We start from the raw sequence: 26,949 nt of genomic DNA, 5'->3' as shown, positions 1-26,949 counted from the left end.
TTTACCTAACCCTAACCCTAATCTTTACTAACCCGATCACTAATCAGTATTTCAGGAAGTGGGTGGGGGGGGGGGGTCCTTTGGGGGTAACCGTATAGATGAAGTCTTGAATATGAAAATATTAGTTCCTTCCTGTCATTCTAGTAGCTGCTAGTCAAATGAAAAAGATTACAGTCCACTTTCTTTCATGAGATATAGAGCCCTGTACAATTGTTCTGTGACAGTGAGGAGCATAGGTACGCACAGAGCCTTTTAGTAAGTAAGTAATGTAAGTCTGCCATTACTGAATAGGGCACTCCAACCCTGATCACAGATATAATCACATACCTGTAGTCCGCCCTCTATAGGCAATGATCAGTATGAGTATATAACCTCTTTGATTTTTGTGTATGATACATTAACATGTCATTAAAGATTGACAGTGGCAGTGTTTAAATCAACTTACCCTTATTTAAACGCATTTCAAAACCCACTATCAAAACATGTTTGCAAACATCTTTCTGATCACATTTCTCAAGGTGTTTTTTTTTTTTTTTTTTATCAACTCTGTTGAGAGTCGATTAGGAGACCTTGTCACTGCGCAGCTCTTTTGGGCAGTTGGACCTGAGGAGCGGAAATGTGTACTAAGTAGTTGGTGTGGGCAGGTCGAGCTATAAATGCCTTTCAAAATGACTTTGTGTGTATCAACTGTACAGAAATGCATTTCTGGCTCAAACTCATTTGTGATTGCACTTTTGTTTGGGCATCTCAGAAATGCATTTCTAACCCCATAATCACAACAGTTTTGTGTTTATCAACTGCCCAAAACTCCCTGAAAGTTGTTTGGAAACCTGAAAATTCTGTGCCAGAAGTGAGTTGGTAAATGCATTCTACTTAGAACAAAACTAGATATCATTCAAGTCACTGAGAAACTGGCTCAAGGCCCCCCTCCCCCCCCCCCAAAAAAAAAAAAAAAGAAAAAAAAAACTGAGCAAAAAAGTGTTGTGTGTGAAAATGTTGTCCTCCTTTTATCAAGTGGCAGAATACAAACGTTGTACTTGGTCTTTACCCTGGGATGAGACATGAAATTGAGGGCCTGTCTGCAGAGAGAGTCACTAGTGGGGCAGGTAGAGGATTTCTCTTTCCTCTTCTTACAAAGGACAGCATAAACATAAGATGCAGAAGTGGTGTGTTCCACACACCTTTTGGAAAACATAAGCACTACCGATCCCCCCCTCCCCCCCACACACACACACACTTTTACCCCAGGTACCCTGTACATTAAAGTTGGCTATTAATGTTATCACCCAGCTATGCAAGGTAAAAGAAAAATGAAGCCAAACTTAATGGTACAGGGAGTGGCACTTAAACGAAACAATTTATGGTCATTCTATGTTTTATAATATCAATGGGAAATGTTACATAATGGAAGAAATCATTAGTGGGCGTTGCCCGTATACTCAGCTTATTTAATGTCAGCGTAATAATTACATGGAAGTCTGCTGGACAGGTGATTTGTCCGTGTTTTTCAGACAATGAACCATGTCTCGCACTTATGAAATATTGATGATCGCAGCATATCCATGCATTTTTTATCAAAAAGTAACATTTTGAAATAATTCATAGGGGTGGTAATGTTTGATACGAGGTCTAGAATACGGTCTCCTAGTATACTGATGAACAGATGACTTATTGTAATGTGCTGTGTACAGACTGATTTGATACCGTGTGAGTGCAGTGTGACATTATTGGGAACATTCAGAAAAATGTTTGCCAACTGTTCTGAATTTCAATTAACCATTAGCAAGGAGTGGAACATTTTGTTGTTGTTGTTGATGTTGTTGTAGTTTATGTATGTGTAGCAGATATGCCATGTCTGCCTGATTGTGCAGGGGACTTCCAGGAAACCAAAATTTCTACAATTAACATTATGTCTTGGCATTGATAGAATACATAAGCCCCCCTGATTTTGGTATTTGTTTTAGCCAGTTGAGAAACGTGTTGTACACTAAGTATCTCACTGATTGCTCTGTGGAATCTCCATATGTTTCATTTTTTGTTTTTTAATATAAAGCACACACAACATTCCCTCTTTGTGATGCTGAAATACAAGTGTTGAAGGTAATATCAATGCTGGAATATTTTGATGGTGAGCAAAGTTGTAGAAATTTATCAATAGAGTCACTGGGGGATCATGAAAAGACTACTTTAGTTTGTGATGTTATGTACATTGTATGTACAACAATGTAAAAAAAAAATCAGCAGAATTCAACATATTTTCAAAATTCAAGCAATATTGAAAGAGTGCTTGACTTGCCTCTTGCAGAAAGCAGGGGGAACAATATTACCCTTCAACATGTGTCAGTAACAAGTCAAGGGAATGTGAACTTTTCATAGATAATGAAATTTTGCATACTGAATCTCTTTGTATTTTTTTATATTGTTGTACATATGTGCCAGCACAAGCTGAAGTAGTCTTCTCATCCAGTGATGGCAGCACAGAAACTTTAAAACTTTTAAAACAGATCGTCCAGTTTTCCTCAAACTTTCCCTGATGTGTTCATTCACTCAATCCACATACGTACAGTAGGTCCTAAGTATAATCATCCTACCTCCCAGCACGTTTCTAATGAGGTTCAATATCTTCAGAATGAACTTTATTCATTTCTGATGACCCCTTCTTCAATGCTGCACACTGGCCAGGACCAGTAAAAATCACTGTCGCACCAGTAACTTTTTCAGGAATGGAGCAGTCAAAAATGGAAAAACTGAGTAGGCCTACCTACTGGTCCAACATACAGGTCAGACCAAGAAAAAAAAAGTATGTGTGTGTGTGGGGGGGGGGGGGGGGATGGGGGGTTTAGTGTGCAGCCCTCCCTTCTGTATAAATATGAGAATACGAAAACATACAAAAATTTAGCAATAAATCAAGTATTCAATATAATCAAGAATGATTAGATGATGGCAGTTCAGTAAAAATAAGATATATAAATATAACACTAGGGCCTACATCTTGTACATGTAAGTAGATGAATATGATGCCTATAATATATCTAAAGTTATAATTTTAACAAACTTGGCAAGTCTTGATAAAGTTATTGCATCTTTGGCATTAGATAAGGTGGAAATTTCTCAAGTGAGTGGGCGAATTCTGTAGTAAGAAGAAATATATTTTACTCCTAGCACTTAAGAAAAGAAAAGACATTGAGAAATACAGTGAATTAGTCTCCCAGTGCATTCAAGTTATAGAGGTTTCATATTCTCTCAGACCTAGATATACTCCCATAATGACTAGTAACACATGGAAAGTGGTGAATACACTGTATCTAAATGTTCACAAATGAATTCTTTCATTGTTATTTAACTGAGTTAAGTTAGGTTCAAATGCAAGATTTTCAGTGAAAATTCTATAGAAATTAGCACATTGCATGATTGGCTATGTGTGTGGACTTCATAATGCTTCACCAGTGTCTGACATACGAGCAGAAAGTGTCTGTGACAGAGACTAGGCCAATACTGGGAGAAGGGACACACGCCTTACGATGGAACCTCACCAATGCCGAGCACACACACACACACACACACACACGCTGTAGATGACATCTAGTGGTCATCAATCAAGACAGAGACCCTGGATGGTTTGGGTGTGGCCCATTTGTGATGAATACCTCGTTTGTATCCTGCCTGGAGTATGCTGACAGATACATTATTGTACTTGGTTTAGAAAGTCCTTCCCGATGTAATGAAATCAAAGCTGATATTAGCCTAGTCTTCAGCTCAGACTGTCCAAAGGCAATTTTTTTTTCTTTTTTTTTATGTGTGTGTGTGCTAGTCATCGTAAAATACTGTCATGTTAACTCTCGGCTGCTTGTGTTGTGTGTGTTGGTAGCATTGTCAGGATTATTGTAGGGAATAGATACAGACAATGATTCCATGGGTGTGGTGAGTGATATGTCTGTACATGATGTAGATGATGTGCTCTATTGTTGCTGAAAATGAATGCTTTATCCATGCCAATAGTTTAGTAACATGCTAAGATTACATCCTGCTAGATAATGGTTCCCATGGATCTGAACAATGTTTGTGCATGTGTGTATTGAAAATGAGGGCAGACTTTCTACTTGGGTCAATTTATTTCTCTCTGTATGTTGGTAGCTGTCTTCTCGCAGTCTCTCTTAACAAGGAGCTTTGAAGCTCCTTGCTCTTATTGGTAGCTGTAGGAGACATGCAATCAGCAGGGCAGCTGTCAGACTTGATAATTAATTTTGCATTGAGTGTTTAAATTGTTGTTTTGGGGGGGTTTTTTTGGAAGCTAGAAGGTCATTAAGGTTTGCCGTCAAGTCATAAATCCTAGTTTAGCTGTGAAGTTTTTTTTAAAATTTTTTCTTTAAGCTTGTTTACAAGTCATCAGGAAATTATGTTCTTTATTTTCATAGTCTCTTCTTTTCAGCTCCAAAGAGCGTCTCGCGAAGTTGATAACAACTATTGAAGATGGCATGTGGGGATGATAGTAGACACCATCCATGGTGATGTTTTCATCGAGATGAAGCAGATTGCCTCGTTTGGGCAAACGATTACAGGCTGTTTGGACTCCGCCCTGTTTTATGGTGCAATGAAAACTGTGCCCTGGATGCTCCGTGGAGTGTTGGCAAGATTTACAGAGTTTTGCTTTACCCCAGATACAGTACCATCTGTTCCAGATGACGAAGAGTGTGTAGAGTGGGAAGGATCACGCCCCTCTCATTCCTCTATCCACACTTTCAATGAAAGTAAGCAAATGCACACGTATGGGAAGAAGAAGGAGGAAGAAAAACTGTTTCTGTTGACCCGCATTTGAAGTGACCCCAAATAGTTTGATACTTCAGCTGCACATCACATGGGCCATGTCCCAGTCTTCCATGATGGAAGTAACTATACCGTAGGCAGTACAGCTTGTAGGAATCAAAGAATTATCACAGCTCTATATTGACAAGTTCATATAGACAGCAATTGAAGAGCCGAATTTATATGGACAAGTCTGTAAATAGGCCTACAGCAATTAAATAACCTTTAACCTTTTTTTTCCATAAAATGCTTTCATTTAGAAGCATGTGTGTAATTTTGGAAGGCTGTGGCAGTTAGTGTTGTATAACCTATTGTATTAAATGTAACCATACATGGTCCACATATTAAGATTCATATGAGTAGCTTAAGAGTCTTTGTAATGATTTACAAGGTGTACGGGATATTCATTTTGTTTTTGTGGATTTTTTTTTGAGAGTTTTCTTTTACTGATGCCTATTCATCAAATGCTTTAATGTGTGCTTATATTTTCATATTTACTGCATTTCACTCACTTAGAACAAATTGTTGAAGTACAGATACATGTATCTCAAAAGAGACAGCATTGTCACTGATAATTTACTTGGAGAAAAGATTATTACAGGAAAAAGAAAATGCCATGATGCAGGCGATGATATCTTATGCAACCTTTGCTATATGAAAGTGTATCAGATTTTTTTTTTTTTTTTTTTTTTTTTTTTTTTTTTTAACTGCGAAACCCCTGCGAAAAGTTCCCAGGAAGTATGTCATCTGGGTGGTTTAAAAAAAAAAAAGTTTTTATTAGTGATAAAAACCTTGTATCGTCATTGTAAAATGGGTGGGGCTGTAGCGTAAATAGACTCATATAATCACCGGGGAAAGAGACTGTTACATATTACATGACTGGCAACTTGGGAATTCCATTCCTCTCTTATAGTTTATGTAAGAGATGGCTGCTTTCAAAGAAAGAAAAGGAAATTTTATGTAAGAAATCATCATTTCCGCTCACTGCTCATTTGCCTAGTGGGAGGCATTCGTATATTACAAGAAACAGGAAATACACCCAGCCGTATAAATTGCCATGAATCTGAATTTTATGTTTGGCATTTGGAAGAATGTCATAGTGACATAATTTTCCATAATGATCATATATCTAGAGAAGACTTACCCTCTCCCCCCCCCCCCCCCCCCCTCCACAAAGCAAACATATGGCATAGAAAATATATCACACCCACACTGAAAAAAATTATCTTTTCTGAAATGATGGGAAAGGTATCTTCAGTCTGGGTTCTAGAGGGTGCGTTTTTAGTTTTCTATTTTCACAACTTGGAAATGGACTTGAAATGAAGTGTTTAGGGGCTATAAATTCTAGTCTGCCAGCTTCGGATGCCAGTCCGTTCTCCGGAATTCCTCGGAGCGGTTTCAAGAGGGAAGCGAAATCGTCCTGGCATTGCGTCGTTGGGCGTGGTCGCCTGCGCTAGAGCACTGCCCTCAAGCTGCTCATTGACGTAGGCAGATTCATGACAGGAAAGGCCTCTCAAGCCGTAGTCTTTCTCCACAGACCCTGCATGGCAATGAAAGCTTGGTGTGTGGTGCTCGTCAAACCTGTGCCCGGTGTGCAGACGTGGTCGATTAGACGATGGAGCATTTTTGATTATTATTTATACTTCATTAAGACTTTACTGGCAGTGTGTATTTCTCTGAGCGTGAGGAGCAAGAATTTTGTGAAGTCACTTGCCTGCTCATTCATATTTGTAAAGGCATTATATATCATTTGCTGATGAAGCAAAAACCCAGCTTTAGTGCCTCAAAATAGTTCTAAAATGTGAGTTAGGAATAGAAACAACCAATGTAAAAATGTTAATCAGTGTAACCAATTTGAAGTGTTGTTAGATAAACAGAATGTGAACAATAGTTGTAATAAAATTGTTTTTAGAATAAACCCTCTCCAGTCATGGTTTATCGAGAAAAATAGTGATATCTCCATATATTCTAGGCTTTTTTCTGAAATTCTTATATGGTAGGATGTTTTGTGATACGACTGACCTAAACATACATGTACAAGTATATGATGCATCAAATGTGATAACTTGAACATCTTTTAAATCACTGCTCCCAATGGTAAACAATACCTTTAACATTCCAAAGAGGATTAAGAGTTGGAACTTCTGATTTTCTTTTTTTTTTCCCATACCATATAAAAAAGAATAGAAAAAATGAGATGCAGGGATGGAAACTGGGTCTGAGTTTGAAAACTAGTTTTCCCCACATGTTCTGGAGTGGAAGTGCGTTGTAGGCATTACACAATTCGCACTCGAGCATGAACGGAACATCCTCGCCCTGCTCGGGATTCAGGGGCTAGTGCTGTTAAAAAGTCAGTCCCACGTTTGGAAAGGGATATTCCTTGGATGGTACGTCACTCCGGGAACGACGACAGCAGGAGGAGGTCTCCGTAACTGTCGACAGCTGTCCAGAGAGCAGGTCAATTGTACTCCATCGGATCAGGACCTGGGTGTGTTTGAATTTGATGTCCCAGGTGGAACTCATGTCTCCTCATGGATCAGCTGGTCTATTCGAAGGATAGGTTAAAAGAAATCAGGAGGACTTGACTCTCTCCTTTTTTTTTTTTTCCTGTTTCTTTTTCATTCCTTTTGATTCAGAGACAGTGATACCATTCATTGGATTGTTTGTTAACTTGTGTCATTTCAACAACGTCTGGCATCAAAATGTCAATATCGATATTCACTAACCGGATGAGTCAGAAAAGGTAATATGCATGTTTTCTGTTCTTCAATAAATCATTTTGTTTGTTTTGTTTCAACAGGAATTTTTCAGTTTTTTGTGAAAGGGAAAGTTTTTATTCTCTTTTATCTAAACATGTCAGAAAAGATAAATGTGTGTTTTCAGTTCTGTAGAAAATGACATTGTGGGGAGGGGGGGGGGGGGTTCAACAGACATTTTCAGCTTACAGAAAGGGAAAGTTTGCTCGGTTATATCTAATTCTAAGCCAGATTTACAATATGTTTTTCCTATTGACACACAGAATAATGGCACTACATATTATTGCAGTTGTTTGTCACTGAATATCACATTGTGTAGCATAAGTCATGAGTAGTGAGGGATTTTTTTTTTCTTTTTCTTTTGTAGAAAGAATCAATACACAGTGTACTTATTTATGTCCATTATGTATAGCAGGTTTCAAATATGGGCCAAAGCATGGAGGTGAGAGACGGTCTCACCTCCCTGGCAAAAGTGAGTTCTGCTAGCTTTAATATGTAGGACCATTCATATAGGTGACCTACACGATGTACTTTCCAATCCCTGTACCGTATTCCTCGACCATCTCAGCTTATGAATGGAAATGTCACCATCTAGAGGAATTTCTCCCTTTGGCACTAATACAATGTGTGGGCTGGGGAGCCCACTTACTGTTCTGCCACAGTGGTATCAGTTGGGGCGAGTATAGGGAGTACCGGTAATGTGTGGTGTTCATCAAGCAATATCAAATACCTAGACGTGTTATAGAGGATGGCAATGCAGGCACTTAAGAAATAACAGTCGTGTAGATTGATCTAATTCTCTCGTGCTTCTGAAGCTGTGTTTATCATCTTTTCCTTGTTTGAAACACATTTCAATGCTCATTATCAAAATGCATTTTCAAAGGAGTTCAGATCGTGTTTCTCAACACCTTGTATCACCTCTATTGCGAGTTGAGAGAAAGGCAGTTCTGTTTTGCTGTTTGACCCAAGGAACACAGGCCATGTAGTTGACTTTGCATGTATCATCCCTACATGCAGAAATGCTTTTCTGGCTCAAATGCATGGAATTTCAGATTGCGCTTTTTTGCCATTTCAGAAAGGTGTTTCCATGGACCTTGTGGTAGGGTCCACGGTGTTTCTAGAGACCCCATAATCAGAACAGCTTTGCATTTATCGTCTGCCCAAATCTCCCTGCAACTCGTATGGAAACCTTAAATCTACGTCAGAAATGAGTTGATAAACATGTAGCGTGCATGTATTCTCAGTTGCTGTCAAGTTTCAGAGAGGAAATTTTAATGATTTGTGCAGATTTGCTGTGCACTAAAGCTGAACATACCCCCCAAAATACACAAAAATGTGAACCCCATGAATTGGCTGGTATCAATTATGGGCCATTGCCATCACTTTCAGAATCATGATCCATACGAGAGATGCTCACTTTGACCCCGTTTACAGTGCGGGGTTGGGCCGAGTCGCGGCCGAGCCCAGCCTCAATTGCGGGGCTGAGCCCCGCAATTTTGTCTGTTTACATTGCCGGGCTCGGCCGCGCTTTTAGTTCAAACCTTTCAATATTTTGTTGTAGTGGCGCTCTGCTTGTAAACAAACGCAATTTGGTATAGTCTGGTTTTCAGACCCTTTGCCAACTGGATTCCGTGGCGACAAAGTCGCCGTTCGGGCAAAGGCCTTTGCCTAAGGAAAAATCATTTGCAGGACAAAACCATCTTAAACTATACTAGTTTTCGACATTGAGGGGGTTAATATCCTGAATAGCGAAATAGTACGGGCTGAGGGTTTGGAAGCCAGACTAAAATTGGCCGCGCATTTGGCCCAGTTTGCGTTTACACTGAGAAAAGGCCGGGCTCGGCTGCGGCTCGGCCACAGCCGAGACCTCCTCCAGAGCATGGCCAAATGCGCTGCCAATTTTGGCCCCGCATTTGGCCTTTTGCGCGTTTACATTGAAATGAATGCAAGCTCGGCCGTGGCCGAGCCACAGCCGAGCCTCACACTGTAAACTGGTCCTATGGAGAGGATACAAAGCTGTCAGTCCCATGGTTGCTTCTTCAGTGCTTCCCTAGCAAAGGCTCTTTTGAGCTAATTGCAATCATTCATCGTCTGGGTCCCAAATGTACCTGTATAATTTATCAAACAGTTCCAGAATTTGTGATTTGTAGAGTATCTATTACCATCCAGCAGAAGATGACATGTATTGGATATTAAAGGGCCTTTCAACAGGATGAGGTGGGGCTAGCCTACCATTCTCTTTTTGAACACCCTCCCATTTCCTTCTCAATTTTCAGTTTAATACAGTTTGTTGTTCTGAAGGTTCGTTAATCTGAAAATGAAGTAAGGTTCATTATTCCAAAGATGGTTAATCTGAAAATAAAAATAGGTAGTTTATTCTGAAGGTTCATTAAACCGAAAACAATATCAGGTTCATAATTCCAAAGTTTCGTTCGTACGCACATTCTTCTTATTTTCAGATTAATGAACCTTATAGGATTAACAAACCTTGGGAATTATGTGTGTTTCAGAATAACAAACCTTTGGAATAACGAACCTTACAGTATTTCATTTTTGGATTAAATAGCCTCAGGAATAACAAACATCACTCCAATTTTCTTTTGCACTAAACAGACAATCATTTTGAATCTTAGCTGCCCAATCTGGCCCCTAAAAGATAACTTTTTTGGGGAGTTTGGTGGCCCAACATCAGTTTTTCAGTGGCCCCGGGCCACAGAGCCAGCCCTGCAACAGTGAAACATAATTAGCATTCCTGACACTCTTTCTGTTGTAAAACAAAACAAAGCTGAAACAGTTCCTGAAAACCAGAGTATGATATTGTTAGCACGATTGTGTCTTGAAAATAATGACAAGATTTGCTACATGTACAATCTTTTTACCTAAATCCATATTACAGTGCTCAGTATGAAAGAATAAAAAACCTGAGGACCATTTTCAAAGAAAAATGTCAGCATTATATACCAGTATGTGGGCTGAATATAGTCATTAGCTATTACCAAAACAAAAACAACAAAAAAATCTGACTGATTCAGCTGTAGGCCTACCATACAGGCATTTTCTTGTCCAAACTATGCTTTACTAGTTACATGTACTTATGACATTATGCTTTAGATATTCGTTCCACTAGAAATAAACAGCTTAGGGGTTTGATAAAAGCACAAGCTGTCGCCAAGCATTTGGAGGATGATTTTAACCTGACAAACCGCTGCTGTACGATCTGTCTGATGTTTTGCACATGTTCTTGACGTATCGATAGGTATGTCGTGTCTTTGCCTGTGTGTTTCTTGTTCTTGGTATTCCAATGCGTCTGACAGTCTTTGTTTTGCTTTCCTCTCATTGTCAAAGGAGTGACGGTGTCATGAGCGACAGGGGGAAGATCGTCACGAGATGGCAGGCATCGCTGAGGAAGGGGACAGACTTTGATTCGTGGGGGCAGGTGGTGGAGGCTGTGGAGGAGTATCAAATGTGAGTAGGAGTGCATTCCGTGAGATGTATATTATTCTTTTTTGTTGTTGTTGTCTTTTTCCTCATTCCAAAAACAGGGTTCCCTTCGTTTGTAGCAGCTATATTCTAAAGCAAATGAGAGCATTATATCACGGGAGGGGGAAAAAAGAGAGGCTTTTTTCTTCTAGTATTCTGTTGATTATTCATGTCTTTGTATCATAGCAACGAGGCAGATTTACTCAAAGCCAATGGAGGAAGACAATCTTAACCCATTGAAGACTTATCCCGAATACACTCGGTCAGTTTTATATGGGAAATGGGTATTATAGCACAATTAGCTCATCCTCAATGGGTTAAATTGTTCTAGTGTCGCGTCAGCATTCTCTCAATATGCAAGAGAAGTACATGTACATGTAGCTCTAAGCTGTGGAATAAGATGTTCTTTGTACTGTAAAGCTTGTGTAAGTTTTTTTGTTACAAAAATATTTCGGAGTAGTTCCAGGATGCTCTAGGAAAGATATCGCATAAGGAGGAAATCAAATTATTTCAATGCAAAATTTTCAGGACATATTGATGTCCTCAGTGTGGGTGTATTTTTGTTTCTTCATCATCATCTTCAGGACAGTGGAAACTCGATTTAAAGAGATCTGATATAACAAAATGCTTGATGTAAGAAACTAATTTCTCTAGTCCCGATGAATGTATTTCCTTTGTTTTGTATTGTTTATGGTATAAAAAAAATATATCTGATATAAAGAACAGATTGTCTTGGTCCCAAGGATCTCGTTACACAGATTCAACTGTATCTGATATTTAATGTCATCATCTGTTTCATTTTCTGCCAGGTTGTCAAGACATCTCAACAGAGAAATGAATGCCAAACCATCAGTGTTTTCAGAGAGCCAAAAGGTAAAATATCTACTTGTTAATCTTATTGTGTTTTACTGCTATTTTGTTTTTCGGGGGGTGGGGGTGGGGGATGGGGGGAGAGGAAGACTAGTTACTCTAGTAGCTATTTACATTTTGTAACTTCAAAATCGCCGAGTGTTTCGCAAGAGTGAAAAGAGGGTGTTCTTTTTTATTTGAGAATTTATACTATATACTTTGTCACTCCTTACTATACTGGGAGTCATGAAAAGGATTGTGTTATCATCTATACACACCAACAACAACAAAATCATTTCTTGATTTAGCAGCAAATTCAACTTAAGTCCGTTGTCAGGGATTGGTCTAATATCTGTGATTACAGGACTCCCGGAATAGGGTAGTACTCGTCTTAAATTACCCTCGGGCTTAGCCCAGAGTCCTGCAAAGAATCAGAGACTTGGGGGGGGGGGGGGGGGGGGGGGGGAGATTACGCCAGCAGCGTTCACTTGTACGAGTCTGACTCTGAGTCAAAGGAGCTGCCTGGCTCAGTCTGTCATTGGCTTTCCTATCAATCAAATAAAAAAAGGTGTGATCGAATTATGAGCAATAATTGTTGATCTGCCCCATTGGAGGCGGCAGGATAGGTGGACCTGAGGTGTGTCCGCTCTAATAGATTAGCTCAGGTATTAGGCTGCTAATTCCAAAGTGGAAGCTGTTAATTAGGCTTGCAAAGCCCCTGTCTAGTGCTAGGCATTTAGCAAAATGGTTTAAGAAAAAAAAAAATAGAAACTGAAAAAAAAAAAATCAAATGGGGGGGGGGGGGGATAGAGTGAGCCTTATCAATGCTCTGCATGCTTTTGTCCCCAAATGTAAGATCCTGTATGCGGTTTGACTCTCAGCTTTCAATTTTTGCACCCCTTCTGACACGAAACAGGTTAGCATCACAGGATTATGTTTCTCTTTTTCTTTTTCTTCTTCTTCTCTTATATGATTTGCCAATGGGTGCAGATCAAACGCAAGCTAACATTTTTGTAACTATTCTGACATTGGATGACATCACTTCGGCAGTGAAATAAAGTTTGGAACCATTGCTTCATTACCCTGCCATGTGAACTGATAAGAGAGATATGATAATATTAGAAACCATTCAAAAAATGTAGTTCCAAACACCGCATCCACTCAAATTATCATACTATTATTATTGTGGACACTGGAGTGGCAGCAACAGTTTTGATAGTGCTAAAGTCAGTGTGAAGTCAGTGTGACTTCACAATCTGATGCACTTGTAGATAGGGGGGAAATTTAGCCCATGACTAGACCTTTTTATGCAAATTATAGAAGTTTTTCAACATTTTTTTCTCAGGCTGCTATAATGTAAGTTCTGTGTGATGTGAGAAAATGAAAAAGCTTGTGGAAGATGAGGAATTAGAAAGCTCAAAAATGAGAGAAGGAAAACTCTTCCTCCCCACCCCCTTTTTTTTCTTTGAGGGACACAAATGCCTTTCTGTCAAATCTGAGAGTTTAGCTCACTCAAATTGATGAAGTGCTAGTGAATCATTAACATGTTTTTATGTGACGTGTGTACATGTGTGCATATGTTTCTGAGTTTGGATGTGATTTAGTGCTTGTTTCATTACGCTATTTGTCACGCGCTCAGCTTGTGGAATTGTCGGAAATGGGTGAAATGTGCGTGGCTTTCTACAAATTTCTTGCACGTGCTAGGTGCCTTGAGAGAAGCCTATCAATCAAGTCATGGTGTCCCACAAGAGATCGGTCGCTTGATTCTCTGGCAATGGGTGAAATACTGAAGTTATCATGTGCTGAAACTCAAACCCATGATCAAGCATCTGATCAGAATCATGTGGGGAGCATGGCATGATTGATTTTGAAAGTGAATGTGTACATGATCTCCTCGCTCTAGTTTCTTCTAACATGTATATCTAATTGTTATAAATTTCATCCCTCTTCTATTTCTCTGTTTATAGGCAACTGGTTTGTTTAGTTATTACAATTGTTTACGCTCATTTTATTGTGATATTCGTTGTTAATATGTTTATTTATTCACTTTGCTCTGGCAGCAGCTTTGTATTTCAATCACATTCCCAGGGGTACAATGTATGTATACATACTCACAAAAGTCACAAACATGGCCCAGTGAGTGGAATATTGATTCTAACCACATGGTAGACATGGAGTTCAAGAAAAAAAGAGAAAAAAAAGGGGAACTATCACCAATTTGTCGCAGTGATTAGGTGAGACGCTGAGGACCACTCCCATCTCCGTTCGCAATCTTGCCCTCCTTAGACTGGGGTGGCAATATCACTGGAAGAACCAAGCGGGAGCAGTGTACTATTGCCTGCTTGTCAGAATGTGGGAATCTATGTAGTCTTGTCTTCACAGACCCTCATCTGCATTGTCACTTGCTTCTGCAGCATGGGTGAAATTTAAACAAGGACAGCTTACAGGACCAGCAAAGGTTTAAAAGAAAAACAAACCAACAAACCGTAAACCTTTCAATTACTGTACGTGACAGAAAAAGGGTGTTGCCTGTCGAAACAGAAAGAATGCGTGCAGATGATATTGCTTCCGTCGCGACAAATTCAAGGCGTGTAGGCTCGATTTTGACACTCACTCACCAACTGCCACGTGTACAGGTGATGACACTGGTTGTGGTTCTTTTCCCAAGTATTGCAGTGCGCCGTGTCATGCAGGCAGCAAGCGTTCCAATGCCACACAATCTGACCCATCATTCCAACTGACATGCTCTTTTTCTCATAGTTCTTCTTTTTCCCCACATCCTAACAGTACAGTAACCTTTCTGATATTAAAGTCCAGGGGTGTATCCAGGATTTTTTCTGGGGGGGTCGTAATCAAAATTTTTGGACCTTTACCTTTGTGAGGGAGCGGAGCGACCGAGCGGAGGGAGGGTGTGGGAGGGGGGTGTCCCCCCTCCCACGGTAGGGAGTTTTTGAATTTTATATCTTAAAATGGGGCCATTTGGTACATTTATACAAAAATGACTTTTTCTGCATGGCAGTGCGGCTTAGAAATAAGGTATGGCATATTAAAACTAAGTTACGAAATTTACGAGATTTTGACAATTTTGCTGGAACACCACCTGGTCACTTTTTTTCCTGTTGTATATAGGGCAAAAAGCCCTCAAAAAAACAAAAATGTCTTTTACAAAAAGTGGACCTTTTGAAAATTTGGGGGGGGGGGGGGTCGTACGACCCTCCCGACCCCCCCCCCTTGCATACACCCATGAAGTCACTGCTACCAGTGGGAGTATACAGTGTGCTTGTTGTATTGCAATTGAATTTAAAAAATTCATTTCCATATGCCTGCAAAAACTGTCGGTATTTGCTTTAAAATGGAGACCTGCATGTAGGTAAGAAATGTGTTAAATAATGCTGTGATAACACACTTTTAGTTACAATTTTGTACGTAACAATGAAAATGTGAAATATTAGTCAAAGAGGTATGTAGGCAATATTGCAATGTGAGAACAAATTCGACTGTAGTTACTACATAATTTTTTATGATCGATTATCGATCATTGACAAATCGGGCAATAGCAGTATCCAGCAATCTTCCATGAGAGAGTGAATCATATGCAGGTTGTTGTGAAATACTCTGCTAGGGCACGATTAATCACCATGTACAGTTCTTCCAACCTGCTACCGAACACTGAAGGGAGGACTCTTCAGGAATAAAAGTTGGATACTCCAATCCAAACTATTTCACATTTTTCATCTTGAAATTCTTCAAAACAACTAATTATCCTGACAACTCTCATCAGCCAGACAAGCTTCTCGGTAGAGCCTTTCAACATATTGCAAGCAAATTTCAAATGGTGGAAGATGAGTTTGACCCCTTCTGAGAATTATGTTTCACCTTTAGAGTAACAACTTCACAAAGTACTCACACATTGTATGAATAGGATGTCGTGACATATGTGCAATTCAAACAAGAATCCTCAATAAAAGCTTTTGATTGCTTGGTGTTCATGAAGATTAGAAGTACATTAATATCAAGTGTTGTGTTATTACCATCCTTTACAAGCTGTAAAATAAGAAATACAGTAAGCAATACCGGTAGCACAAAATTTGTATTTGTCCCTGAGTATGAAAGCTTGTAAATCTGTTTACTTTTAATGAACTGAGTTTATGTGGCTGATGTGTAATGATGGAGATACATTGTAGTCTACATGTACATATACATATACTTTGAACAAAACTTGTGTAAGTAATATGTAGAATCCTTTTTTTTTTTATAGCAAACTTCTTTATGAGTAATGAAGACAGGAAAATTCTTTTCTTTATCAATGTTGATTACAAAATGCACTCTTCCTAAAGGGGTTCAAACAGTTTGAATTTATGTGTGTGTTTGGATGTGTGATTCAACATGTTGATGGTGTAGTACAATGTGGGAAAACCTTTCATATTCAGCAAGATTACGGTGTCTTTTTGAAGCCATACTATTGGAATTTTAAAAGTTTCAAGGAGCCAAATTCAAACCATGGCCATCTCACAACAACCCCAACCCTATTTTGGGGCTGCACACTAACCCATTTTTTCTACTGGTCTGACCTGTATGTCAGACCAGTAGGTACCCAATCTTTTCCATTTTTTACTGGTCGGGGAACGTCGGAGCAGTGCCAGTGTGCAGCATTGCCTATCTGACAACATTGTTCAATAAACCATAATTGTATTGCCAACGCTTTACAGAAAGAAAGAGTGAGTCTGAAGACAAGGCTAAACCCTTGTCGCTGCTTCAACTCTCAGTGAGCTTGGAGTACTTTAATTACATGCAGGCTGTGCTGTAGCGTAGCTGGGAGGAGTTGCCTCTGCACCCAGATTCGCGAGCGAGGGTGGAAATGTCACATGCTGTGTGGCGTAGAGAGTCTTTTACTTCCAGTGTTTACAATGGATACCAATCATAATGTCTGTGCCTTTAACACATTTATGGCTTTCACAGAGTCCCAGTTATTTTGGCAGGACGCAAGCCAAACAAATAAAAACCATTCCATGAGAAAGAGCACAAGTGAAATTGGATTACAGTCAGTCAAACGGTGCAATTTGATTACAGTTGCCAAATAGTGCAAATCAGCATCCGCTTCGAAATAGAGTATCCACCATCTGTGTGGTGATATCTATTTATCCTTTTAGGCATCATTTCTTCTTGCTTATCATGCTTCAAGCCAAATTTGATGTGTTCTCTTATTATTAACTAATCGTTACCACTGCATAATTTAATTCATTTTCTTTCTTTCTTCGTTTCTTTGTTTTTTTGTTTGTCAGAAAACACTTCAAAGAATCACAGTATGCCTGGAGCTGAGAGGCCAAACTTTACAGGTTAGTAACAGTTTGAAATTCCTTACAATGTTTTGAAAACATGAAGTTGTGTATGATTGATGATTGTAGGATTTTCAGATACTGTGTTAATCAATTCAGTCCACTGTACATTAGGCATCAGATGATAGTTTTGTTTTGCTGTTCCCAATTGCGAGTTGATAAAGAACTCCTGGCCTGAAGAGATTTGGTTTTGAAGCTGATCTCGATTGTTTGCATTGTTGTAAGGTTACAAGGTCCAAACAGCAGTGAGATCTTGTTATGTCTTCCTTGTATTATACAGCATTTGTGAACATTTAATAACATTGTAAGAATGAATTCAAATGGTTTTGATATGAAATGCACTATTGTGTACTGAGGGTGTGGTAGTTTTTTCTTTGGTCGAAGTCCTTCGACCATTTTTTCCTATAAAATTTATTTGCTGTTCTTTTTTTTTGTTCTTCCTTGTTTTCATATTGTCATTGTATAGTTGATATGATTTATAATACACTAAATCCACTTCTGTTGAGTGCTCTAGGGGGCAAATAGAATAAAGTAAGAAAGTTATATGAAGTAAAGAAAGTGTGAAAAACAACAGCTACAGCAACAACAACATCAAACCAAACCCAGGAACAAATAGTCAAAAGGAGATATTAAACAAGTATGTTTTTAGATTTCTGATTGAGGGCAATTTTTAAGTCTAAAGGTAAGATATTCCATAAGGTGGGACTGGCCAGAGCAAAAGCTTGTGTGCCCCAAGTTGTTGCAAATTTTGGAATTACACAAAAGTCAGAGAGAGAGCATAGAGATCTATACAGGGGTGGAAGTATGAATTGAATCAATTTTAAACTGCGGAACAGTGCCAGTAACACAAGGGAAAATCAGAAGTAAAATCATAAGAATAATAGTGTGAAAAAATTATAATAATCATTATCATTGTTATTATTTCCATGGTAATAATAATAATGATAATGATAATAGTATAATGATGATGATGATGATGATGATAATAATAATAATAATAATGATAATGATAATAATGTTGTTCCTTAGTTTTATCATTATCCTTATCATTGTCAGTGTAGTAATATTACTAGAAGTACTGGTACTAAAGGCATTATTGTCATTGATAATACTTTGTCGGTATCATCATCACTACTTACATTTACTGGTGCAGCGGTGCTATCACTTCTATCGATACAACTGACAGCAACCATTTGAAATGTATATAATATTTTAGTCTGATTTAATAATCGTTTCTCTTTCTGCTCTGTGCAGTCACCAAATGCGACAAATGAGCTGTCATTAGAGGATGTGAAGAAATTAGACGGAGGTAAGATCACTGATGCACTGGCAGTATATTGTTCAAAGTCAAGCAGATTACCTTTCGTTTTCTTACCAACATTGACAGATATGGGACTTCTGGGGAACATTTCATGAAGCATTTTGTCCGACAACTTTGTCGGACAAAATTGCTCTCAGCCAATCAGATGCAAGGATTTCAGTAGCTTTTAACAGTTTGTCGGACGAAATGTCTGACAAAAAGCTTTATGAAATGCTCCCCTGGTGAGTGGATTGTCAAAATTAACATTTGCTGATTGACCTTCAAATGAAATGGGTAGAAAAGAGCAATGACAATACCATAAAAGATAAGGTACTGTTTACACAGAAGATGATACCAATGTGCAGTCATCTTTACAGATGTCATTTAGGCATCATGTAATGAGCAGATATGTTGGGCTGGACACAACTGGCAAACATGTGTAAATAATGTGATGTGTGCTAGGTTCTGCAGGAATTTTCAGACAAAATCTTGCTTGTTGTCATGCACACCAACATGTGTGTACAAGACAACATCGAAGGAAAGTGATCTCTTTTAACCAGCAGACATGTAAATGAGCCTGATGTATAGACTAAAGTTGATGACAGTTCTTAATGGTGACTTATGTATTGTTGAAAGGGAGACCTACAGTTTCTCCTTTTTAATGTTCATTATTAGAAAGACATTACCCCGCGTAGCCTGTCAACATTCAATGTGTAGCTGATGTCCATGTTTGATGTACCCCTGCTTACACTAGGTATTATGTATTCGTGTATTTATGTACAGTGTATTTATTTGTTCTTTTTCTTTTATTTTACCTTAGCCTTGCAAGATTTGCTGTCCAGTTCACCAGCTGAATTTCCCATCGAGATACCGGCCAGCCTTCTTCAAACAAGGTGAGCTCCAGCATTCAAAAGTTGTTGCCATAGCAACATTGCATGATGGGGAGGGAGAGGAAGAAATTCATTGTATTGGCAATAATGTGAGGTCGTTAAATTTTTAGTTCATCTTTCACACAGATCATGAATAAGAGACATTTTTTTAAAATCTAACTATATTCATTATACACTTTGTTACATACTCAAAAAGCTGCATCACTTCGGTGATCCCTTGCATTTATCCCAAAGTTAAATTATCCTTCGGGTTTATGTCGGGTCAAGTGTGTGAGTGTGTTTGTCACACACATACACATTGCTGTAGCTTCTGACCACACGAGCATTGAGAATTAAGGGTTTCTGGGATGAACACTGTACTAGGGCTTTCTATGGCTCAGTCCGTAGAGCACCGGGCTAGCAATCTGGAGGTCTTGGGTTCAAATCCTGATGGAATCCCTTTTCTTTGCTCATTTTTCCACTTTTGGTTTCTGTTACATTCAAGTCATGACATACCACAATGATTATTGTGAGACACACTTGAGAGGTAGAAAATCCTTCATTTAGTAGCAAGTGGGCATGTTAGCCTTTTGTTTTAGGCACAATAGGGATAAGGAGTTGACTGAGAGGATGATGCGATTGTATCTCTTGAAAGTGTTTTAATGGACTTGCATGTTGTTCGGCAGGCAGAAGTCCCCGAGAAGAAACTTTGAAATCGACATGGAGGGCGACGAGGAAGAGGATGCGGAAGAGGAGGAGGAAGATGTTGAACCCCAGCTTCAGTCGAAAGCACAGAACATCAAACCAACTGGTGAGTAGCTTCTGAACCCGTCTGTGCAGTGTTGCCGTGGTAACAGCATCACTGATGGCAGGCATCATGGGTGCATGGTCTTTACTGTTAGCCTATAATGTTTCTGTTTATCCCAGCCATGCAGATGGTCTGAAACTGCAAATGATTTGGAATTTCGTGATCCTTATCCCTTATGAATCAGAATGAACTCTGTGAAGGTCTAGAGCAATATCGCACCCCAGTGGGTTTGTTGAACTTTTATCAAGGCCAAGTTTTCTGGGAGAATGGTCATATTGCCGTAAGATAGCTTGACGATTTAAAAGTTAAGCCTTTTTGTGCATGAAAATTTCCAATTAACATCTTTGTGTGTGCTCTATGGAAGTGGTTCTATCAGCATGATTAGTATAGATCAGTGTTTTTGTTAGAAATATGCTGTATGAAAGACTGTTTATTATCGTAGTAATCATTATGATTTAAAGATGTGATGTCATCCTCTGTGTTCGACAGGAACTCTGCTGAGCAGGATAGCACATGAACCAGGTACCACTGGTCTGACGATACACATTGAGAAGATTGGTCTAAAGGATGCATCTGTCTACCTGGATCCTTTTATTACAATCTCAGTCAAAGGTAAGTGAGCTCTTTATTTTTCTGTGTGCTTCAGTTCTTTTCTCTCTGTGGTTTTCTTTGTCATTCTTTTGTCCACAACCTTCTGGTCAAATTATTTGACTTTCTTCTATTTTTCTGTGAATTGCATCTCATACATAACTCTAAAAATTGATTATGAACACATTGATTGCAAACAATATCCAGTCAATTAAAAAAAAAGAAATCAAGTCTGTATGAAGTGACTGTTTTAAGGGGAGAAAAGTGAATGCTCTATGCAGTTGGCCATTACAGACAGGTTCCATAGCGGCTCTTCATTTCTATGATAAATTGTGATGGTTTCCACAGGTGGTCACTGTAAACAGTCACCTGTATGTGCATGTTTATGAGCAACAATTATTTCATGTTCAGTGCTCATGTTTCATTGCGTAAAACACAATTTTGCCTACCTGGCATATTCATGTATGAATCCAAAATTTCCAAACAGTAATTCTACAGTGACACGACATTTGCTCCTCCGACAATTGCTCCAGTCTTATTTTCTACAAGGACTTAGGGTTAGGGTTGTGATGGAGCTTTAGGGTTAGTTTGAAGAGGATTAGGGTTAGGGTTAAGTTTGTGGGTAGAATTTATGTTTGGATTAGCATGTAAAATATTTCATGGGAGCAATTGTTGCAGGAGCAATTGTCATGGAACCTAATTTTACACCCCTTTTTCACATCTGGGGTTTTACTTCTTTGTCATCCTTGTCCTTTTTTGTCTCCATGTTACACCATCTCCACACAGATGTTGCCGGAGTTGATGTCACAAAGTCACAAGACACGCCCGTCGCAACAAGGAGAGAGGAACCCTACGTCATGTATGGAGCAAACGTAGAGCTGCAAAAGCCCCTGGAAAAGCTTCCGAAAGGTAGGAGCCCTTCCCTTCTGTCTTCTCTGTAGCCACTTTAAAGAAACATACAACAGTATTTCAATCACGTGACATGTGCTACGAGAACTTTATCAATAAATCGCAAACAAATACATCAGTGTGTCAAATGAATGATTTGGCACTAGTTAGGTGAGAAGTGTCCTCTTAATTTGCTTTTAAAAATCTACTTCATCTCGCTTTACTTACCAATCCACTTAAAATTTGCCATTCTGATGCCAGTCAGAATCATTACTAGAAATAAGTAAGGCTCACTCGTGGATAAAATGTTTGATACTGAACATACATATTACTCATTTTTATAACAAAAACAAAGATTGAAGATTGAAACCAGAGATGAGCAAACTACCATAAGACTATTTGTGACCCGCCATGACAAAAGGATCCAAATCTGTCAAAACCATCGAATTTCTGTTTTGGCCTAATGTTATAGTCTAATGTTTTGTCTATCATCTGCCGAAATTTCAAAGCTAAATGACCAAAGGAAAGGCAAGTAATTAACGTTTTCCGACTTTCAACGGAACAGCAACGTGTCCAAAGATTTGGATTTAGCACTGCAGATAGACTTTGCCCGTAGCAATGAAGGAGTGATCTTATTAGTCAGTGCTTGGCATCCTGATTACTGATTGGTCGTGCATAGACCGCTGGCGCTAAGCTTGAATTAACAATGTGGAGGTTGCTATGAGCATGAGCAGACCTGCTATTGTCAAGAGGTGTAAACTGTCTTACCTCCCCTTGATCACGATTGCATCAGAAAGAAACTTTTAAAAGCGGTTTCTCAAAATGCTGATTTCCTAGACAACTTGACATCGTCTCATAAAATCATCAGTGTTTCTGCAACTGAGTACTTTTATGAGTCATGTTGTATATAGAATTAAAGTGAAAGAGTAAGGGAAAAACGTCATGTCATTTTCAGAAAATCGACCTCCCTCGACTTACGGATCCTTTTGTTGTAGCGGGTCACATTTTGTGAGTCTTGTGTGCTTGGCTGTCCATAGACTGATTGAGTCATCTGTCAACGACAGTTTGATTCGCAATTTCTCTGGGAAGCTCTGAAAATAATTTGATTGAGAGCGGAATTACTAATTTCCCGCGGTGCCTGGATCTCAATTTCCCCTCCCACGTGGGCATGTCTAGGACAGGCTGGATAGCTGATAAATCATCCAAAATCAGTCTTGCTGGAAACCGTGCCCAGAGAGACAAGATAGAACTCTACAGCCACACTTCATTATGTTGTTTCCATTTTGATGTCTTGTAGTGAAGCCATATCCCTCAGTGACAGTCAGAAGCGCAATTGTCAATTTCACCTAGTGAATTACGTATTCCCTCTGCCAACTGATGAATGTACATGAGACAATTCTGTTTGATACCTCATTGCCTGTTTGTATGGTTAGATGTAGCAGTCCCTATCAAATTACACAGCTGGTAATTCAAAATTTAATGATTTTAGCTCAACTACAGCAAATTAAATTGGTAAATGTATTCCACGTTTGAATCCTTGCTGTTCATCAGGTTTTCATAATGAGTGTGCATTGAAAAGTGATGAATATTATTTTTTTCCTACACGGGAAAGGTTGCCTTTACATCTGGAAATTATATCCAGTGCAAAGTAACATTGCTTTGAGTTTCATATAATGATGTAAACATAAGAGCTGGTGTGACAAAGTTCTCACCCATAATTCTTCCTTGCCAGGCAAACTACACTTTGATACAATTCTTTTTCTCATATCTCAACATTTTGAAGTCAGTCTTGATGTTTCTGATGATTCAGATGAACGGTAACTCTGCTCTGCCATGGTCTATTGAATGACAACATTCACCCCCCCCCCCCCTCTTAATATTCATTTTCTTTTTTAACTTGCAGGAACGGCAGTGTTCTTTGAATTCAAACACTACAAAGCCAAGAAGAGAGCTATTAGTACCAAGTGTTTTGCTTTCATGGAGATGGATGAGATAAAAAACGGACCCCTTGTCATAGAGCTGTGAGTAACCAAAGTCACTTCACATGTTCAGGTCCTTTAAAATGTGGGCAAACAACACTAGCTACTGTTTTACTGTTTAGTTGTGTCTCTTGCTGTCATGTGAACAAAAAGACTTTTGTGATCTGGAAATGTATCATTAAAAGAAAAGAAAATGGATAGCAAATCTTTGATGCTGAGTAGTAGAACTCCCCTTTCTGTGGTGACAGTCATTCTCATTGCCATTTTATCAGTGTTAATTAAGCATCTTTGCTAATCTTCAGTCTTAAATGTGTTTCACGTACTTCTGTGAGAATGTGTGTGAACATGCATTGTGGTGCAAGTACCAATGCTGGCTGTCTACAACAGATTCACTTTTAGGTAACTTTGGAATTATGAAGCCTTGGATTCACCTTAGCCCTTATTTGTGAGGGGAAGAAAGGGCAATTCCATCCATCACCATTTCATACATAATGCTTATCGTTTAATGGTTTGATATGTCTTCATTATTGCTTTTATACATGTATTCCATACTCTTGTTGATATTGCAGTAGGACTTGCAGTGTGTTAAATTAGACACAGAATTAGGACTAGTTTTTTGACTGACTCTTAAATGCACATATGTCAGCTATCTAATGCCATGATCTTTTCCGTGTAGAGTGTATACAGATACCATACATTGTCTTTCTTTCATTGTCAAACCTGTGCAGGTATAAAAAGCCGACAGACTTCAAGAGAAAGAAGCTGAGTCTACTCACGGCCAAACCACTCTATCTACATCTCAAGCTGAATTTGTACGAGAACTAGAGAGGGCGCACTTCCTCTTTGCTAACGAGGTTTCTACTCTGTGACCCAGGAAGCAGTTTTCTGGATCACAGTATTATGAACTTGAAATGAAGTCCAAGTTCTTTGTATTTGTATACCCGATGTGACAGGTCGTTGCTACTTTGCACATCGATATGCTTGCCTCGAGGCAACGTCGACAGCCGACATGCCTCTGTTGTCCAGCCTTGTAGAGGAATTGCCATGCTAGGTATGGTTTGGAGAAACCTTGAGTGTACTATGTGCCTTCTTGGAGACATACCATCAAGTTCCCTGTATATGGCACACTGTTTTAAAGGGCACATTCTGACTTTAGGAGTTGGCAAAAAAACATAATGATTACAATTTTCACCCCATCTAATGTGTGTTTGGACACAAGATGCAAATATGTTATCTGCTTGCATGCCACTACAAAGGCTATTACATTCTGGACGGGAATATATATGCTACCAATCATTTCTTTTGCATTTTTTACTTCACAAAACCACCAACAAAGTCTTCATTGCAACCTGCAAAGTTACGATAAAACAGGAGCAGTGATGGAATGAAATACATTTGGGTTGATTTGGTAAATGGTATAATGTGAAATCAAAAATCAATGTCTTTTCCATTCCTTTACAAAATACTCGCAATGTATTGACTTCCTAAGACAGGATTCACATACGTTGGGCTTTGCAACCACTGCCAAGATTTTCTGGTACCCATTTACAATGTGCATCCCCAACTCTTCATGTTTTCCATGATGATAAAAGTGTGCCATGTACATAGAACTTCACCTTGTTTGGGGCTTGGTTTCAGCTCCGCCAAGATATATACATATGTATCTATGCATTTTATGAGCACAGGTCTCATTAAGTTACCCCCTTTTTTCCAAACCTGGTATCAGATCGGTGCAAGTGAGGGAATCCTTGATGAGTCTGTAACATGAGAAATTCAAACATGCATGATTTTAGATATTAGCACACCTCAACAGACAATCAGCCTTCAGTGTACAAGGTCAGAAGGATTTTGTGATGTTTAGTCTGTAGAGTCGTTGCAGTCACCGTGAAGATTTTCTCGTCCGGTAAGCACATGTTATTTGTGAGCATAGCTAGATGATGTAATAAATCAAAAAGAAATCAGAGTTTTGCCATGGATAAATCCAAAATCATGGAGACAAAATCTTGATTCATTTGTATCACAAGAAAGAAGGTAAAAGAAATAGAGAGGTGCATCAGAATGTTCATGTATTTGTATCAAAGGAAATTTTGTGTGGCCAGTAATACAGGTCTTGATATCAAGGGCCAATTTTGTGTTCTTGCACTCTTCTATTGATGATTGTGTTCATTTGCTTAAATGATAGCTCTTTCCTTCCTCACGTCAACTGTCCACTGCAATCAAACATTATCACTTAAAGATACAGAACGAATGAGAAAGGGAGAGAGAATTATAATCATTTTCATGATTAATTGACTCCACTGAGAACCAAGAATTATCCTGGATCGGCAGCTTTGCCAAAAAGTAAAAGCTTTACATATGTACAAGCATGGGCTGTCTGCAAAACCAATTGGAAATTGAAAAATAGCCCTCAAACAAGGAGAGGCTGTTGCAGTCTCAGAATGAATAGCATTATTATTATTATTATTTTTTTTTTTTTTTTTTTTTTTGGTCTACCTAGCATAGGAGCAACAGAGCAAAAATGTTGGTATGTGTTTTTTCAGGCTATGCAAGAAATGGTCTCGTATCTCACATCAAGAAAGGCCTGTGTATGTACGGGACAGAGACTGCACAAAATTAGGCAGCAAAGTCTGCTAGCATTGAGATGTAACATGCCAGTAATCAAATGTTGCACCAACTTTTCATAAGGTTCAAGCTGTACATATTATATACATGCACCTCGTGCTGACACTGTTATCAGCTCTTTCTCTTGCGATGCTGGTAACAGTCCCTTTTGATATCGTAACTCAATCGTAGTTGGTTAGTGGACAACGGTTTTTTAGAGCAGCATCATATTGCATCATTCTTCTTTGAAATTGTATTTGAAATTCATAATCTGCTGGATTCTGAGGTGCGACATTTCTTCCCTGGATAGTGTGGAGGAGCAAAGAATGGCACTGAAGATAGGTCTAGCAAAGAAATGGGATGTGAACTAGTGGAGGTATGTTTGTTTGGTTAGAAAATGAAATGAATCTTTCTTTAGCCTCCTTGGCTTGTCATTGATACAGAGATTTTGTTATACAGTTCTGAACAGTATGAAACATTTGTGCGTAACAGTAAAGGAGGTGTGATGTCTTCAAAAAGTCACAAAGTGGATACAGAGTAGATTTCTGTAGCCACAGAGAGTATGTTTAATATAATGAAATTTTGGAGTGATTCAGTGACAAAATAGAGTTTAATGTAGTCAAGCACCATTGACTGACTACACTTTTGCAGCAAACAGCAAGTAGCTTCTTTTAATGTAGTGGGATACGTAG

The 26,949-nt window shown here is 38.9% G+C and overlaps 1 protein-coding gene across 1 annotated transcript; it reads left to right on the top strand.

Moving 5' to 3' along the window:
* The first annotated feature begins 7,419 nt into the window (after positions 1-7,419).
* Positions 7,420-24,510, top strand: LOC139744947 (axin interactor, dorsalization-associated protein-like). Its single transcript, XM_071655360.1, has 11 exons — positions 7,420-7,546; positions 10,905-11,024; positions 11,849-11,912; positions 17,171-17,224; positions 18,479-18,533; positions 19,345-19,417; positions 20,080-20,204; positions 20,691-20,813; positions 21,576-21,698; positions 23,581-23,698; positions 24,385-24,510. The coding sequence occupies exons 1-11, from the start codon at positions 7,506-7,508 to the stop codon at positions 24,479-24,481; spliced, it is 993 nt and encodes a 330-aa protein (XP_071511461.1). The 5' UTR covers positions 7,420-7,505; the 3' UTR covers positions 24,482-24,510.
* Positions 24,511-26,949: the final 2,439 nt, after the last annotated feature.

The sequence above is a fragment of the Diadema antillarum genome, unplaced genomic scaffold, assembly GCF_040938485.1.
Source record: "Diadema antillarum isolate AM-2024a unplaced genomic scaffold, OU_Dant_1.0 scf00000036, whole genome shotgun sequence".
NCBI lineage: Eukaryota > Metazoa > Echinodermata > Echinoidea > Diadematoida > Diadematidae > Diadema > Diadema antillarum.
The sequence above is the reverse complement of the archived record's forward strand: the minus strand, read 5'-3'. Positions and strand labels throughout refer to the sequence as shown.

Excerpts from the sequence above, each read along its gene's own strand:
- LOC139744947 (XM_071655360.1), top strand. The coding sequence starts at position 7,506 with ATGTCAATATCGATATTCACTAACCGGATGAGTCAGAAAAG. Across the intron at positions 20,814-21,575 it reads TATTACAATCTCAGTCAAAG|ATGTTGCCGGAGTTGATGTC; the intron begins GTAAGTGAGCTC and ends ATCTCCACACAG. Across the intron at positions 21,699-23,580 it reads CCTGGAAAAGCTTCCGAAAG|GAACGGCAGTGTTCTTTGAA; the intron begins GTAGGAGCCCTT and ends TTTAACTTGCAG.